This window comes from Eutrigla gurnardus (assembly GCF_963514095.1).
Source record: "Eutrigla gurnardus genome assembly, chromosome: 12".
NCBI lineage: Eukaryota > Metazoa > Chordata > Actinopteri > Perciformes > Triglidae > Eutrigla > Eutrigla gurnardus.
In genome coordinates, this window is record NC_139926.1 from 26,098,206 (window position 1) to 26,114,555 (window position 16,350).

General features: G+C 43.2%; 1 protein-coding gene across 3 annotated transcripts in view; it reads right to left on the reverse strand.

The window, feature by feature from the left end:
• Nucleotides 1–509: 509 nt before the first annotated feature.
• Nucleotides 510–16,350, reverse strand: part of tbc1d4 (TBC1 domain family, member 4) — a 29,553-nt gene continuing 13,712 nt past the window's right edge. Inside the window, exons 11-23 of one of the 3 annotated variants that reach the window (XM_084023680.1) lie at nucleotides 16,165–16,224; nucleotides 14,310–14,536; nucleotides 13,853–14,005; nucleotides 11,139–11,302; nucleotides 10,661–10,840; nucleotides 8,487–8,648; nucleotides 8,253–8,411; nucleotides 7,818–7,918; nucleotides 7,593–7,736; nucleotides 6,335–6,494; nucleotides 5,020–5,189; nucleotides 3,677–3,853; nucleotides 510–3,062 (exon numbers count right to left, since the gene is read on the reverse strand). In XM_084023680.1, coding sequence (XP_083879806.1) covers nucleotides 2,829–3,062; nucleotides 3,677–3,853; nucleotides 5,020–5,189; nucleotides 6,335–6,494; nucleotides 7,593–7,736; nucleotides 7,818–7,918; nucleotides 8,253–8,411; nucleotides 8,487–8,648; nucleotides 10,661–10,840; nucleotides 11,139–11,302; nucleotides 13,853–14,005; nucleotides 14,310–14,536; nucleotides 16,165–16,224 — 2,091 coding nt within the window. In that variant the 3' untranslated portion in view covers nucleotides 510–2,828. Of the gene's footprint in view, nucleotides 3,063–3,676; nucleotides 3,854–5,019; nucleotides 5,190–6,334; nucleotides 6,495–7,592; nucleotides 7,737–7,817; nucleotides 7,919–8,252; nucleotides 8,412–8,486; nucleotides 8,649–10,660; nucleotides 10,841–11,138; nucleotides 11,303–13,852; nucleotides 14,006–14,309; nucleotides 14,540–16,164; nucleotides 16,225–16,350 lie in introns of all 3 variants that reach the window. The other 2 variants (XM_084023679.1, XM_084023681.1) reach the window with 2 other exon arrangements.

A 16,350-nucleotide genomic window follows, 5' to 3' on the forward strand; every position in this document is an offset into this window, starting at 1 on the left:
AACTATTTATCCAATAATTTTAGGTAAATGTTTAAACTTGCTAATTGGTTTTCATTTCCAATACACAGTAAAGTATCCCTGGTTGGGAATTACATCAAAGTGATGTCATCAAACAACCATCTTCTGTGGATTGACAGACGTTGATACACAATTTTTCTGTAGGCTATTTCTCATGTAAGAAGTCAAGATTCATTCTTCTTTCACAACATGTATGACTAATTCAGAAATGTACACTTTGTCGGGTACACACAGAGGATTCCCCCCCACCGGAGACCTGTAGCTCTCTTTGCCCAAGGCGTTAACAGAAGTGCAACTCTTTAAAAGGCCTTTAAATAGACTCCAAAACTGACGACGCCTACCGTGGCCTTTTATAATAATAAAACGTCTACACACAGATGCGATTTCACCTTGAGGCTACATCCTCTACCTGAAGTGCCACCTTGTAAAGAGGGAAAGAAACATGATTTCTTTATAAGAGCGTACCGAGGGGCAAAGACATTCAGAGAGAAAACAAGGCAAGGTGAAGTTTATTGAAGAACTCATGACAGTGTGTTTTGTTTTTTGTGTAGCCCTCATGTGTTGACAGAAAAATAAATCTGTGGATTATTACACCTCTTTCCTTAAACACAGTGATGCAAACACTATTTAGTACTCAGGACCTGGAGCACCTGATGTTGAATAAACACCCATTGCTGACCACGAGGACGTGCTCCACTTTGACAAAATGGCCTCATATCTCCGATTAATGGAGAATAAAGGCCGCCATACATTTTTGGCACAAAAGGAATACAAATAGAGACTACGAGTAAACAAGTCTGCCAATGGTCTTTTTTTTTCAAGTGTTTTACCATTTTTTTTATATTTGGTATCTTTTCAAGCTTTTGTCTTAATACAAACCTAAAGAAAGCTGAAAAGGCGAAGTGACAAAAAAAAGCATGTGTAACATATAATACACCACAGCATTTCACATGAATTCATTCGTTTGATTTTTTTTTTAAAGCAACCACATCTTTGGTTTGAAGGTCAATTTTATGTAATGCACAAATACTGTACTGTATGAGCAAAAATACAAAAACGTGGCAGGAAAGACGTGTAGGGCTGATATCCTACTAAACCTTTTGAAAGATTTGAAAATGAGCTCTTTGATAGGTTTCCCGAGAAGCAGAGGCAACCATTTCTCTAATCATTCGTGAGAAGTTTGCTGCAAACCTTTACCACGTCAGCTCCAGTTGAATATTTCACCATGACAGGAAACGTCAGAAGGCGATTGCATCAACATATCGGTGTTTTTCATGTAAATAAACCTCCTGTAACTCAGCAAAAATGCACCACAGGATTGCTAAACATATTGCGTCGTATGCCAAAAGTTTGAGAGCAAACAAATAAAAACTGCAATCAGACATCAAATGTGTCTCCACAGTATGTCACCAAGGGCAGGAAGACTGATAGACACCGTTATAATAAGTACTTTTCTCATGATAGACATCACCTTGGTTTTGATATAAGGGCACGTTATGAAGTGAAGCCCAGGACTGTTTTTTTTTTGTGCTTTCAATCAGACGGTGATGGTGAGTCAGACACGGAGGTGGAATAAAAGACAACTGAGGAGGGAGTCGGGGACGCCTCTTTGAACTCATGTGAACCGTCTGCTCGGTGTGCACATATTCTCTACGTGATATCAGGAGAGACTCGCCGGCGCCCAAAGAGGAAACTGAATTTTCTTCTCCTTTGTGGTTTCTCTACTCACCTAAACCCCTTTTTTGCAGTTTCACTGCAAACACGAACAAAATTAGGGCCGTGTGACCAACGGCAACAGCAACTGCATATATGGTTTATAGAACCACAGGAAGAGAGGGCGTTGCCAGTTTTTCAAACACAAAAACATTTAAAAATGTCAAACGTGAAGCATGTGATGTACATTCAGATCACTCCTCCACCTTTTAAGTTTTTTGTTGTTTCCTTGGGGGTTAGGGTGAACTCTGCCTTGGTGCTAAAAAGGAGGCGACACCGCGGTCAGTCACACAGGAAACTAAGAAGGCAGACGACCTCACATCCTGCCCAGCTTTTGGAAGAAGCACTTCCTCCTTAAAAAAAAGCAGCAGCAAGTAGACGTTAAAGATCTCCCACGTGAAGGCAGCGGTGCTGAGGAGAGGCGCCGTACATACGTCTGCGGTGTTGTCACATGGCAGACGTGCAGTCACAAACGGAGTCAACAATCTTTGGAGGGAATAACATTCACAAATATTCAAGTGAATACGAGGAAAAGCAACGTGATTACAACGGAGGCAGAGTTTCCATCAGTTAAAAAAAACAACCACAATCAGATCACAGGTGCAGCTAATGGCTGTAAAATTGAACCTGAGGTCCAAAAAGGATTTGTTTGGCGACGGCGGGGAGGGGGGGGGGACTTCCGCTGTTCTGTGTGCTACTGGTAGTAAAATACGTCAAGGCGGTGCTTAAAAAAAGATTTGCAGAGGCAGACGCAACGTCAATCTAGAAAAATTTCCCCGTGATTACCATAAAAAAAAGATGTCGTGCGTCTCGATCTCGCCTTCCACAAACTGGCATCGAAACACTTTGATGCCGCCGATGGAACAGTTTGTTTTGCTGAAGCGACTGAAACTGTCCTCCCACTTGCTTATATTACAACGCTGACAAATACCACGTGGACGTTTCCCCGTACTCGAGTCTAAACATCACACATTGACAAAAACACGCTGCAGCCGTCCACTAACTACGCTCTCTCTCGCCTCCATTTGTTCCCTTCAGTCTCGGCGCCCCAGAGGCCGCCGGCTCCCCACTCCCCTCCCCCTCCTCCCTGGATGCCATCAGGGCTTCTTGGCTGCAGTCCTGGCTTTCCCGTTCCCGGGTCCTGTTTTGATCTGGGTCATCTCCACATCTGTCAGGGCGTCGGGGGGAAGGCACGAGCGCATGCGCTCCACGGTCTTCTGGTACGCGGCCCTCTCCTGCTCCAGAGACCGGATCACGTGCTTCATCTTGCTCTCCCGGGACAGGAAGTTCTCCACGCTGGTCTCCAGAGACTGGATCTTCTGCCGCGCCGCCTGTGATGGACGGAGACGGTAAAACACCAGGAAATTCTATCAGCACCACTTTGTGACCCAATCATATATCAATATTTTACGTCTTATGGAATCCAGGCTTTGCCGAATTCACTTGAGATCTAAGAGTCCACTATCTCAATCCCTCTCTGACCCCGTTACCACGGAGACCATCAGGTGTTCACCAGCTCTCAATGTGAGGAGCATTTGGAGAACCTCTCGTCTTTGGTCCCTTTGTCTCGCTGTCATATCCATTGAGGTTTAACTTGTGTTTTAGTGCCATCTGTTGGCCATCTGAGGCAACTTCAGTGTGGATCTCCAAAACAAACGGTCCATCAAAAGAGAGGATAATAAACTGATAATAACCTCCATCATCAACTGTCACTCACCAAACATTTGCCGACTGTTTCCCCAAAATGCCTCCATTGTCAAAACTGCATATCCATATTATTCTGCTTTGATAATGTTACTTATTATAAACCGTACCGTGTTTGCATACCGTCTACACTCATGTCATATAATGTCAATACTGCTTTTTTTTGCACTTCTGGTTAGACACTAACTGCATTTCCTCGTCTCTGAACTCTGAATCAAAAAGACTGGATTCTCCTCCGTACCTGGAGCTTCTCCAGCAGGTCCATGTTCTGCTTCTTCAGCTGCCCGTTGGTCTTCTCCAGCTTGTCGAGGCGGTCGGAGTCGTCGGGCGGCGCTCCACCCTCCAGCAGCTCGTCCTGCAGGACGTGGTACTCCACCTCGTAGGCGTGCAGCTGCTTGGAGATGTCCATCTCCGTCACCTGGCAACCCGGACGAGGTTTACACGGTGAGACGGTGCATCGATACGCAAAACTCAACTGTGAGCTCCAGAAATCAGATTGACATTGATTATGACAAATAGTTATCCTCTACTGATCATTTACAGGATCTGCACAGTTAAATGTCAGTAAGCTCATTTAGTCTAAATACATTGCAATGAAAATCAGGTTTTTTTCAGGATTTATGGCTAAAAACACATACAAATAATATTGACAATTTCTAAAAAGTAGACTATTGTGATAAAACTAAATGAGTTTAAAGTTTTATAATAAGAAACAACAAAAACAATTATTATTTTATATACTGTAAACACTTGAGGTGTTCAGTTCACACCAAAAATAAGAAAATACACATTTCTCCTCTTACCTGTCGTGCTTTTTAATCAACCTGGATTGTTTTCAAGTTGCAAAGTTTCGTCCTCAGAGACGTCTGACTTCCTTCTTTTCTGCCTCAACAACCCGGCTACTCAAGATAATCCAGATACCTGGTCTCGAGCCGTTTCACGTCAGAAATATTGTCGCAAAAAAAAAGGTCTGCGGGTCAAGATCTCTGGAAGGAGATGCATTTTTTATGGTCTAGTCTCGTTATATTGAAGAAACTCAAGCACGAGGAGAAATGTGTTTTTTGGAGATGAACTGTCCCTTTAAGATTTATATAAAAAAAAATGGAAAAACAACAATAAGAAAAACAGATTTTAGAGAATAATTCATAAATAAAATATTACCCATGGTGGTGCTGCGTTCTTTTGCGAGCGCTTTGATTTCTTTTGAAACAGTAACTTGAAACTGTTGTTATTCATGGGCGATGAATTATATCGTTTTCCCGTTACCGTGACGATTCAGATGTGAATCACAATGAAAACAGAATCTAAAAGCTTTTGTTAAAAGTATTATTTGCAGTAAATCTGAACGTAAGAAAAACACATTTTTTCATCTGTTATCTAATCCTTTATGTAAACACTAGACTCATATATGAGAATGTGACACCTTTAAAACACATTTTTAACTCAAGTGTCAACAACCCGTCAGTTAAAGTGGGGATTAAGTGGCCACCAGTATTTACTTTCCCACGCGTCACTGTGCCGATCGCTCCATAAAAAAACCCCGGTACTACGGTTCATACGGTTTGAAACCCCCCCGTGCCGTACCTGGGCGATGGTCTGCTCCATCTGTGTCAGCGTGAGGGCCGGTAAGGTGGTCTTCAGGTAGTCCACGATGCTCTCGAAGCTGTCGCACTCCACGATCTCGCCCTCGCGGCTGCTCAGCAGACAGAGGGCCACCTTAAAGATCACACCGGTGCCTTGGATGAACACCAGATCTGGAGGAGTTAAGAAACACAATCAGAACGGGGATATATCCTCTGTATATATCTATATTTAGTATATATATATAGTAAAAAATGTGCTTCCTCGTTAAGGTCCTTAGGGTGATGATGTTGATGCTTATTGTTGCTTTTATTTATATGAGGACAAACTGTCATCTTATGGGTGTTTATTGATCGGGACGGTAGGGCTAAGATGCTAACGTAGCTTTCACTTGTTGTCATAGCAACGGCAAACATCTGGTGTTAGCGGAACCAAGAAACCTGTTTATATGTCAGCTATATGCATGTATAAACTCACACATTTGCAACTTTTTTCTCTGAATATTGCCCCCTCTCTCAGCTGAGTCGCCCTGATACGCCGTCGTTAGAAACATAGTTCACACTGAGAAATTAAATTCTTATTTTGCAGTTTCCCTTCACACGATTATAAAGGTATAAACGGATAAAAAGACAAAACTATTTTTGTATAGACTCAGTGAAGAAATGGACATAAATATAAAAGGATATAATGCAAATATAAATATATGGATATAAATATAAAAGCATATAGTGCAAATATAAAGATATAAATATAAAAGGATATAATGCAAATATAAAGATATGGATATAAATATAAAAGGATATAATAATAATATAAAGATATGGATATAAATATAAAAGGATATAATGCAAATATAAAGATATAAATATAAAAGGATATAATAATAATATAAAGATATAGATATAAATATAAAAGGATATAGTGCAAATTTAAAGTTATGGATATAAATATAAAAGGCTATAATAATAATATAAAGATATAGATATAAATATAAAAGGATATAGTGCAAATTTAAAGTTATGGATATAAATATAAAAGGCTATAATAATAATATAAAGATATAGATATAAATATAAAAGGATATAGTGCAAATTTAAAGTTATGGATATAAATATAAAAGGATATAATAATAATATAAAGATATGGATATAAATATAAAAGGATATAATAATAATATAAAGATATGGATATAAATATAAAAGGATATAATAATAATATAAAGATATAGATATAAATATAAAAGGATATAATAATAATATAAAGATATGGATATAAATATAAAAGGATGTAGTGCATATATGAAGCTCTGTATATGTACCAAAGATGCGGGAGACAAAGTTGAGGGGGAACTGCGAGGCGTAGAGCGTGAGGAACCAGGGCGCCGCGTAGAGGCTGGGGCCGATCTCGTGCTCCTCCAGGTGGTTGTACAGGTCTCGGTGGTAGTCGTGCAGCAGCCTGGAGAGCTGGTACATCTGAACCTGAGACAGGAGGAGTAAACGGGATTATGAGGAGCTGCAGGAGGACGGGGGGGTTAAATGACTGGGAGCCTCTGGAGCGTGAACCAGCGTCGTTCCACAGACTTGCTCAGACACGCTTCAAGGCTGAACGACAGAAACACACGGCAGACAGGAAAAGGAGAAGCAGAAGTTAGCTCGAGCTAAAACTAGATCCGTTATCAGTCTCAACAGTTTCCTGACCGTTACAGAAGGAAGACAAGTTAACACCTTTATTTCTTTACCTCCCGGAGCCGAACAGATCCCTCTCTGCTCTGCAACCTTTGCTTTAGTCGTAAAGAATAAAAAAAGGAAAAGAACAGAGGAGGGTACTGCCTGGCTCAACGGTTACCTGATGCAGATTAAACATTACCACGCCTGCTGATGGTGAGGTCAGCTGATGTTTGACAGGAGCTAACACAGCAGGCATGCAGGTGTGGTCTGAATGAGGGGGCGGAGCCTCTGACTAACTAACGACCTTCACAGCACACAGACTTGCTGACAGCTTGTTCTGACATTTAAAGCCACAATGTGCAGGTTTTTATAAGATTATAGCTCATATATTATTCTGAATTAAAACGCTGAGATTAGTCTGAACTCGAGTTATGATTGAGAGGAAAACTACAACTTCCTGGTGAAAACTGAGGCAGTCTATGTGCAGTTTGACCCTTGGTCAGATCTGTGGGGGGAGGAGGGGGACCAAAATGTGTTTTATGGTTCAGAGGAATTCATTTCCTGCAAGTTGCAAAAGCTGTAATTTGGTTATTTGCACGCCAGCTGGATTCTCACGGTGTCACAAGACCCTCGGCATCGCATATCACAAGAAAATCCATCTCGTCAGGCTTCACATGACACGGCAATTCAGAGCTCGGACCAATCAGCGTCCTGGGAGGAGCTACGAGTGGCTTTGGGTGTGTGACTGGCTTTGGTAAGAGTTCATCAGGTCACCTTCTACGTATGTTTGGAAATCACCTGGAAAATGATCTCGGAATGAATCCCAGACGATTCGGAGGTAAAAAAAAAGGATTCAACGAGATCCCTCGTATAGTCTAAGAGTCTGGCGGACCCCCCCAGACCACTGACCTGCAGGGAGACCATGTCGGGTCTGAACTGCTGCCGGATGCCGAGGTCGTACATGAAGAACTTCAGCATGTCGAAGGCTTGTTCCTCGCTCATGTGCAGCAGCAGCACGCCGGCCACGAAGCTGATGCCCTGGCAGTAACCCACCTGCACGGCACAGAATATGTATTAACACCATCATAATAGATATATGTCACGGTGATGCAGAGACAGGGAGACAGGGTGTACCTCCGTGTCCAGCAGAGAGTAGGCTTTCAGGAGGTTGTAGAGGGAAAGCTGGCCGGCACCCAGCTGGGTGGAGAAGTACTGGTGGGTGGGGAAGGTCCGGCCTGAGGGCGACACAAGGCTGACTGTCAGCATCATCATAATCACAGCAGGATGTCGGGGAATTAAGTCACGTCACGCTAAACTCCCAGGATTCTCGGTTTCGTGACTTATCCAGTATTTCTGATTGATGAACTACAGTCGTAGGTACAGTTTTACAGTGGGAGGGGCTTCAACCATTTGCAATGTGTGGGAAGAAGGTAGACATGGAACGATGTTAAAAGAAATCCACGATTCACCTGGACAAAATAATTGGAGATTTGGGTATTATCGCGATAATCATTGTAAAATGCCTCAAATTCTGATATGAGGCAATATATATATATTGTTCAGGCCCACCTAGATCCACCAGGATGGAGTGCTGCTGGGCGGTGAGCTGCTTCAGCAGGTCCTGGTACGGGATCTCCGGGGCCTGCTGGCGCTGCGGCAGCCGGTGACGCAGCCGGTGCTGATGGGAAAGGAGCAACCAGACCTCGCCGCGGCGGCTCTTAGGAACCCCTGAAGGTGCAAAGACAAGACCAGGTGAGCTCGCTGAAGTCTTGAGGTGGCGTATAGATGCAGACGTACAATGACCTTGGCAGAGGGCGCGGTACAGCTCCTCCTTGTCTTGAGGCACCGTCGTCCTCCCCGGCGCCGTCAGCTTCCTCTCCCAAAACGCCTGGGCGTCTTTGGAGCACTGGCCCACTTCCTGGTAGTTCAGCTTCATCTTACGGATGTGCAGTTCATCCCGGCTCGCTGAAACACAAGCAATAGGAGAACATGGTTCTTAAAAAGAATATATTCAGCATCATTTTGTCAATCAGGATTCTCTCATCGGACCAGAAAATCCAGATTAAAGGCCAAAGAGAAGGAGGGCGGGGCTTCTAAAAGATACTGTGCCTCACACCTTTTGTCACCGGTCAAGCCTCCCACGTTAATATGACCCCCACATTAAGACCACATTAAGACCACATTAACCCCACATTAACACCACATTAACACCACATTAACACCACAGATCCACCGACGGCACCGCGGAGACACAAAAGAAACAGAAACACCACGGGAACCTTCGGCCCTGAACATGCAAACAAGAGAAGCTGAAGCTGAATGAATATAATAACCAACACCAGGACTCATGCAGAACACCGCTCTGCCTTTATCTGGGGGGGGGGCTGCTTTCAGACTGCTGCTTACCTTCTATTGAACACGGTTTATTCACAGTTAGGCCAGCATTGGTGTCATAATAACAGACAAAGGGAAAGACATGCGTTGGTATTATGTAATATAATGTAATGTAATATAATAGAACATAATATAATGTCATATAATATAACATATTATATTACGATAAAATATAAAATAATATAATGTTATACAATATAACAGGATATAATATAATAAAGTGTATTATAAAGTGACATAATAAAAATGTTATAAAATATAGTATAATAGAATACAATATAATGTAAAATAATTTAATATAATGAATTTAATACAATGTAATGTAATATAATATAACATACTATATTATAATACAATCTAAAATAATATCATTTAATATAATATAGTATTATATAATAGAATAGAATATAATGTAAAATAAGGACATTTTATTTAATATTATGTAATGTAATATAATATAACATAATAAAATGTAATAACATATAGTATCATAAAATAGAATAAAGTATAATAGGATAGAATGTAATATAATATAATTTAATTTAAAATAAGACAATGTAATATAATGTAAGCATGCATTAAATTAACCCACATTATGGTTTTCCACATTTACAGAGTGTTTACTTCCCTCTTCTGTAAAAATGCTTTTTTTTTTGGATAATGCTAATTAAATGTCCCAAATGGCCTCTACTTCCTCTCCTCCTCTTTCCTGTTAACTTCCTGTTCAGAGTGGAATGTGAAAGTGCTGAACTGACCTCTGGGATTCTCCCTTAACAACCCGACCACTAGAGGGCAGTGTTTCCAAATGTTAGAATCTGGTTATAACCTTCACTGTTGTTATTGTTTTACTGCCTTATATGTGCACTTAAACCTACTGTGTGTGTGTGTGTGTGTGTGTGTTTGTGTGTGTGTGTGTGTGTGTGTGTGTGTGTGTGTGAGTATGTGTGTGTGTGAGTGTGAGTGTGAGTGTGTGTGTGTGTGTGTGTGTATGTGTGTGTGTGTGTGTGTGTGTGTGTGTGTGTGTGGGTGTGAGTGAAACATTAAATCTAAACATAGCCGTGCTCCAGAATCCACCAACCAAGATGGCAACATTTGACTTCTCAAAATAAACACACATAGCAGCGTGAGGAGGAGCTGATGCCAAGCCCTCTCTCTCTCCTTCTCCTTCTCCCTCTCTCTCTCTCTCTCCCTCTCCCTCTCTCTCTCCCTTTGTCCACACTCGTAAAAAAAAATAAAAAAAAGCTTCCGTTGGGAACAACAAGACTTTTTAAAGTGTAAAACTCGCCCGCTAGGTTTAAGAGAAAAAAAGAAAAGAAAGGAGGATACGAGCAGACGTTTCCACTGTAATAAATATCTTAACAGTCTAAACAATGAGAGGCTGTGTGTGTGTGTTGGTGTGTGTGTGTGAGTGTGTGTGTGTGTGTGTGTGTGTGTGTGAGAGCCGCCCCGTGACACATTATAAATACCACCAGTGTGTGCAGAGAAACACACACTGAAGATCCAGGTCAACAAGACGACAAGACATCATGATCTTCATCGTTGTCATGTGACCAAAGAAGGAAAGGACGTCAACGTCTGCTCACCTTCCAGCCTCTGGTTCTCCTTCTCCATGCGCAGCAGGAGGATCTGCTGGTGGATCGCGGTCCTCCAGAGGGTCCGGTAGTCCGCTCCGGTCCTCTTGGGCCTCTCCCCAGTCAGAGGGTCCAGACCTGAATCCAGGCCCCGAGGAGAGAGGGGCAAAAGCTCCCTGCAGTCGGAGTGGTCTGAAACACAAAGATCCACAAATATTTAATACAGAGTAAATCTGAAGACTATGTATCCAAGTTTGTTTTGGGCATTTCTGAGCTCCCTTGGGTGAGATAAGATAATCCCCGGATCAGGTAGGAGGATCAGGTCCAGCAGCTCCGTTATCAGTGTTTACCCAACGAGGGTGGAGTCGGGGATTTACTCTCCTTCCTCTCATCTACTTTCTCCTCTTCGCTTCCTCATATATGAATCTGAAAGTCTCGCAACGTTCCACCCTTCATGGTCTACGTGGATTATTCAGGGTTGTAACCAGACCTGGGTGCTGCTGCATGGAGGCGGACGGCTTGTTCATGGGCGAGGCCACCCTCAGGAAGATCTTCTGTCTCCAGGAGACCCTGCGGGGGGTCGGGGGGAGCCCGCCGCCGCTCACCGAGTCACTGCTGCAGGCCGACAACGTCCTCTTCCTGCCTTCCCCATTGCTGAGGAGAGAAGACGGGTGTCACTTTACACACACACACACACACACACACACACACGCACACACTATACAAGCTCCTCTTCAATGTAACATCCAGTGATGTTGTCAGGGCAGAAGAATGACAGCCGTCAGCCACACAAACAGGCCAAGCTGAGGTTGCATGCGGTTTGTTTGTTGGTTTTTCTGGAGAAGAAGCTGTTGTTGTTGTTGTTGTTGTTAGTGGAGAAGAAGAAGTCGGTTACTGAAGCTGCTGGAGGTGAAGAAGTCAAGAGAATCCACGAGGTCTCGGGACTCACAGCTGCCGACGCAACGAGGGGGGACTCGGCAGCTGCTGGGACCGGATCCTCCAGGGCCCGGATTCAATGCCACCAAAATAAAGTGCTGAGTCATGTGTGGAGGGTTAACATACGAGCATGGAATGTGCATAAAAAAAGCCGGTGTATTATATGTATTACAATGTACCATGCAAAGCAGAAATAAAGAAAGAAAAACCCCTTTATTATTTTACATATCGTTAGCCTAATAGCATAATTGCCTAAGTCATATTTGAACGTTTTCGGAAAAAGAGAAAAAACACAATTTCTAGCAAGCAGATTGGTATTTTTTATTGATAATGTAACAGCAAGTTCAACCAGACCTGTGAACAAGTTTGAAAAAAAAAAAAGACACAACATCAACTCCATAACAAATAAAAGTGACTTAGGCAGAATATGTCATGACTTAGGCATTTTTTTCTCTTACAGTATATGTATATAATGATAACATAACCAAGTCTAACCTTATCTAAGGTGTTTTAAAGTATAATCTTAACAAAGTTGTTTTAAAGTTTAACCTTGCCTAAGTTGTTTTAACCTTACCTAAGTTGTTTTCACCTTAACTAAGTTGTTTTAACCTTAACTAAGTTGTTTTAACCTCAACTAGGTTTTTTTTACAAGGCATTTTGAATTATGTGCACTATTTTGCAGATCATGAGAATGAAAATGCAAATATGATGATTGATGATTAAATCAAATAATGCAGCCACATTCTTAAAGTGAAAAAGACTTAGACTTGAAAAAGACCATATTACCAAGAATACTTCTTGTATTTCTTGTCAAAACACTTAAAATCAACACTTCAAATTAAGCTTTGCTAGCATAAGCTAGCTCTTACACTACATCATATCTTGTTGCAGAATTGTGATTAAAAGTTTAAACACACAGTTCCTAATCTCCTTGATTGACTGAGAGTACATTTACTGTCTAGAAAGTTGAAGGAATAAACCAGCTTACCAAATGAATTGAAGAGAAGATCTAATGCTTCACTTCTGTTAAACTTTCTTATGCGATCAGCCATGTTTGTTTATACCGGCAAACATGCCTAAGTCAAAAAGATGACTTGGGCAGATAGTGATTTTGGACTCTAAAAAGTGTTCTGATAGGTTGAGGACATAGCCAATAAGGCAAGGTGATGCAGCAGTGGTAGGAGAGGAAGGTTAGGCAGATATCTCAATTTGGCCAAAAAATGACTTAGGCAATTATGCTATTAGGCTAACGATATGTAATAATAATAATAATAATTGGAATTTATAAAGGAGGGATTAACATAACATAACTAGTGAGGCTGAATTTAACTATATTATGTCTAAATGCAGCTGCATCTTCGTTTTCTTTATTCTTTCTTGCAGCTGTTGTGAAATGAATGTGAAAATGAAATCTCTGACGAGGTGAAGTTCCATTTTTTGTTCCTCCTCCGTTCTGTGTTTGTGTTGGTCGAGGATCACTTGATATCTACGGGAGTTAATCAGCTTGGTCAGCACACTCGCCGCTCGCCCCGTCATGTGGACGGCGGGAAAAACAGGAAGTGACCTTTATTGAGACAAATGTCACCGAGAGCCGAGAGTTTACTCTGCTGAACACAGAACAGATTCTTCACATTTAAATAACCCCGGCAGGCTTTTGCAAATAACGTTTTTGTTCTGTGTTTATCATCAGAGGCTGGTTTTTATCCACGAAGCTGCTCCGAGGACTCGTAATGGGAATGTTAACCTTTACTTTCAGCCGGGTCGAGGCGGCGGAGCATCTCGCTTCTCTCAAACGTACAGATTAGTGCGGCTGAACATTAACACCACCCCGATTCAAAAGAGTCGGCTCGATGCTCCGAGTTCCTACGGCATCGCGGTCAGTGAAGGTGACGCCAACGAAGTGTGACGTGTGCGGTTAATAAAGACTTCACATCTGCCGTGCACAAAAAAAAGAAGCTTTAAATTCACATGCAAATACAGCAAGAGAGAGAGGGGTGTGTCAGCATCCCCTTCTACTTCTGAGAGAAACAGGAAGTGGGCGTGTCCAGCTGAAGAGACGATGGGGAATTAAAAAAGAAAACAGCTGGAGAGTATTTTTGATATAAAGGTTGCTGTGACAGGAAATCAAATATAACAAGAAGCCGGGTGTTAAAAGGTTCGGGCAGCCAACACGTACACGGCGACCGCCAACCCAGCACCCCTCCCTCACACCCTCGGGGGTTCGGGTCTAAGTCTTTGGGGGTCTCTGAGCGTCCCCCCCTCTCTCACCTCTTGAGGCTCCCACTGTCGGCCAGGGAGCTCAGGGAGCCCAGGGAGCCCTGGTAAATGCTTTTCAGGAAAGTGGGGGCGGAGAAGGAGGAGGGGAGGCCGAAGGTGGACTCGCTCTCCGAAACGCTGCGGGTTCTCGAGACCGCCGCGGGACTGTTGGGGGGGGGGGGAGGAGCCAAACATGAAATGTGCCCACAAAACAACAAACACATTACACAAAACAAAGAGCTTCTGGTCAGAAACACACATGAGGGATCAAAAAGAAAACGCTGGCAGGAAACTTGTGATTGTTGGAGGATGGCGGAGACTTTAGCACCAATCAAAGCGCTGCAAATAGATCACATTGTCTGCATATTTAGACGCCGTTACACTGAGAAAAGCAACAGGTTCTGATTCTCTGAGGCAAAGTGAGCAAAAACCCAGAAGTTTGGGGGTGAGGGAGGCGGAGCCACGTTACCTGCCCTGCAGCAGCTCCGGGTTCACCGACTGCTGGCGGTGCAGCGGCGCCGGCTTGGTGCCCGACTGGCCCTCGAAGGAGATGCGCTTCTTCACCGGCGGGTGGCTGAAGGTGTGGGCACGCCGACGGAACTGCAGGCCAGCTTCCGGGTCATCGTCCGGGAACGCCGACGGAGGAGGGGGAGGCGGGGGGGAACCTGGAGGGGAGTGACCCGGAGACTCTTCATCCTGCTGAGGGAAGGAAAAAACACACCTTTTACACGTCATTTAATCATCTAACCATTCATATTGATTTAATTCTACTCTGAAACACCAGCTCCAGTTACAGACACTCACCGGACCGCCGTAAACCCCACAGTGAGACTCAGTCCAGGTTTTAACTTTCCACTCGGCTCTCCTGGAGTCAGACTCCCGTATCTATTGTATTCTAATGGGCAGCGTCACATGACCCGGGGCGTCACACGCCATTGGTGGAGAGGAGCTCAGTGGCACGGATCCACATGTTCTACCCTCCAATCCCCTCCCTTCATGCTTCCACCACACCTCCTTCCACAAAGACCTGACACGACAGGACGACTCAGGAAACTGCTGATCGTGTTGCAGGTTGGAAAAAAAGGGTCTGTCTAACGTCTGTAACACTGATTGTGATTTGTAGCTTTAAAGGAACGGCGATAAGATAAAGTAGATCAGACTGGTCCTGGGACCGGGGGGGGGGGGGGAGGCTCAGCAGACCCACGAGTCCACATCCTGACTGGAGTTTCCTGCTTCGGCATCCTGACACGATCTCTGGAGGATCATTTAGTCGCCCGATCACAAACAAGGTTCCTCGGACCCCCGAAGCTCTTTATATTATACCATACCGTTACGGTCCTCACCAGTAGGGCTGTCTGCGTCATCGTGACTATTTAAAACAGACAGTTTTGGTGGATTTGGTGAAAGTAAAAGCAGCTTAATATAATCCCACCGGTGAATAATTTCCTCTCATGTGGAAATTTCCATTTTCTAGTGAATGTGCCGTGACATCATCGATGCAACACCTGCATGCAGGGTCTTTATCTGATATCTCTGTGCAACACATCTTTAAAGGGGAATATCAAAGTTATATACAATAATCATAAATAAGATGATCATAAATATAAATGTTAATACATTTTGTTTCCTGTATTTTAAATCGGTCTCCGTTTCTCATTTCTCTGCCATAATAGTGAACTAAACTGAAGTCACTTGTGACGATAATCACGATTATACCGCTTATATCGTGATCTCCAGATAAATCCTCTTTGCATTATGTGAGAAAAAGTCCTGCAAAGCCTTTTGTGTCTCCGCAGCATTAAATCTGATAAACTGTGACGTCACAATCGAATCAGAGATCATTTCATGTGTTAACATTTCGTTGCTTTGCCTCTCATTGAAATGCTGTGAATGAATGTGAGTTCATGCTCAGGCTTTTATCCGCCTTCGGAGCAATGCACGATGGTACAAAACGCTCGTTAAGTGACCATCTAGAGATGAATTGTGGGATGCTTTGAGTCCACTATAGGGTTTCATATTCTTCACTACTACACGGAGAGAAGTGAGTGATTTTGTACACATATCCAGTTCTGCTGCATCGATTTCATCCCTTGTTTGTATCCGGCGCCATACTTTTAACTCGGTCACGAGCGGCGGCGAGTCGGAGGGACGACATCACACACTCGCTCCACATTCTGCACAATGGCTCCGTGTAAAGGCCACTACATAACATAACATAACATGCTTTTAAAAAGAAAAGCCCACTGGCTAAGAAAAGGGAGAATTCCCAGAGTCCCTGGAGTGAAGTTCTGGGAATTCTCCTCTTCCTCCTGGAGGACACTCACCCTTTCAAAGCTGCTAATGCTCCCCATGCTTCCCAATCGGCCTCGCATCCGGCTGGCGCCCTGCAGACAAGAGGAACAATATGAGACAAAGCTCCGGAATAACAAATACACAGACAAAAACACGCTGCTACTGTTAAACCGATGAATCAGGAAAATCACAATAGATCTAATATTTCCTTTAGCAGC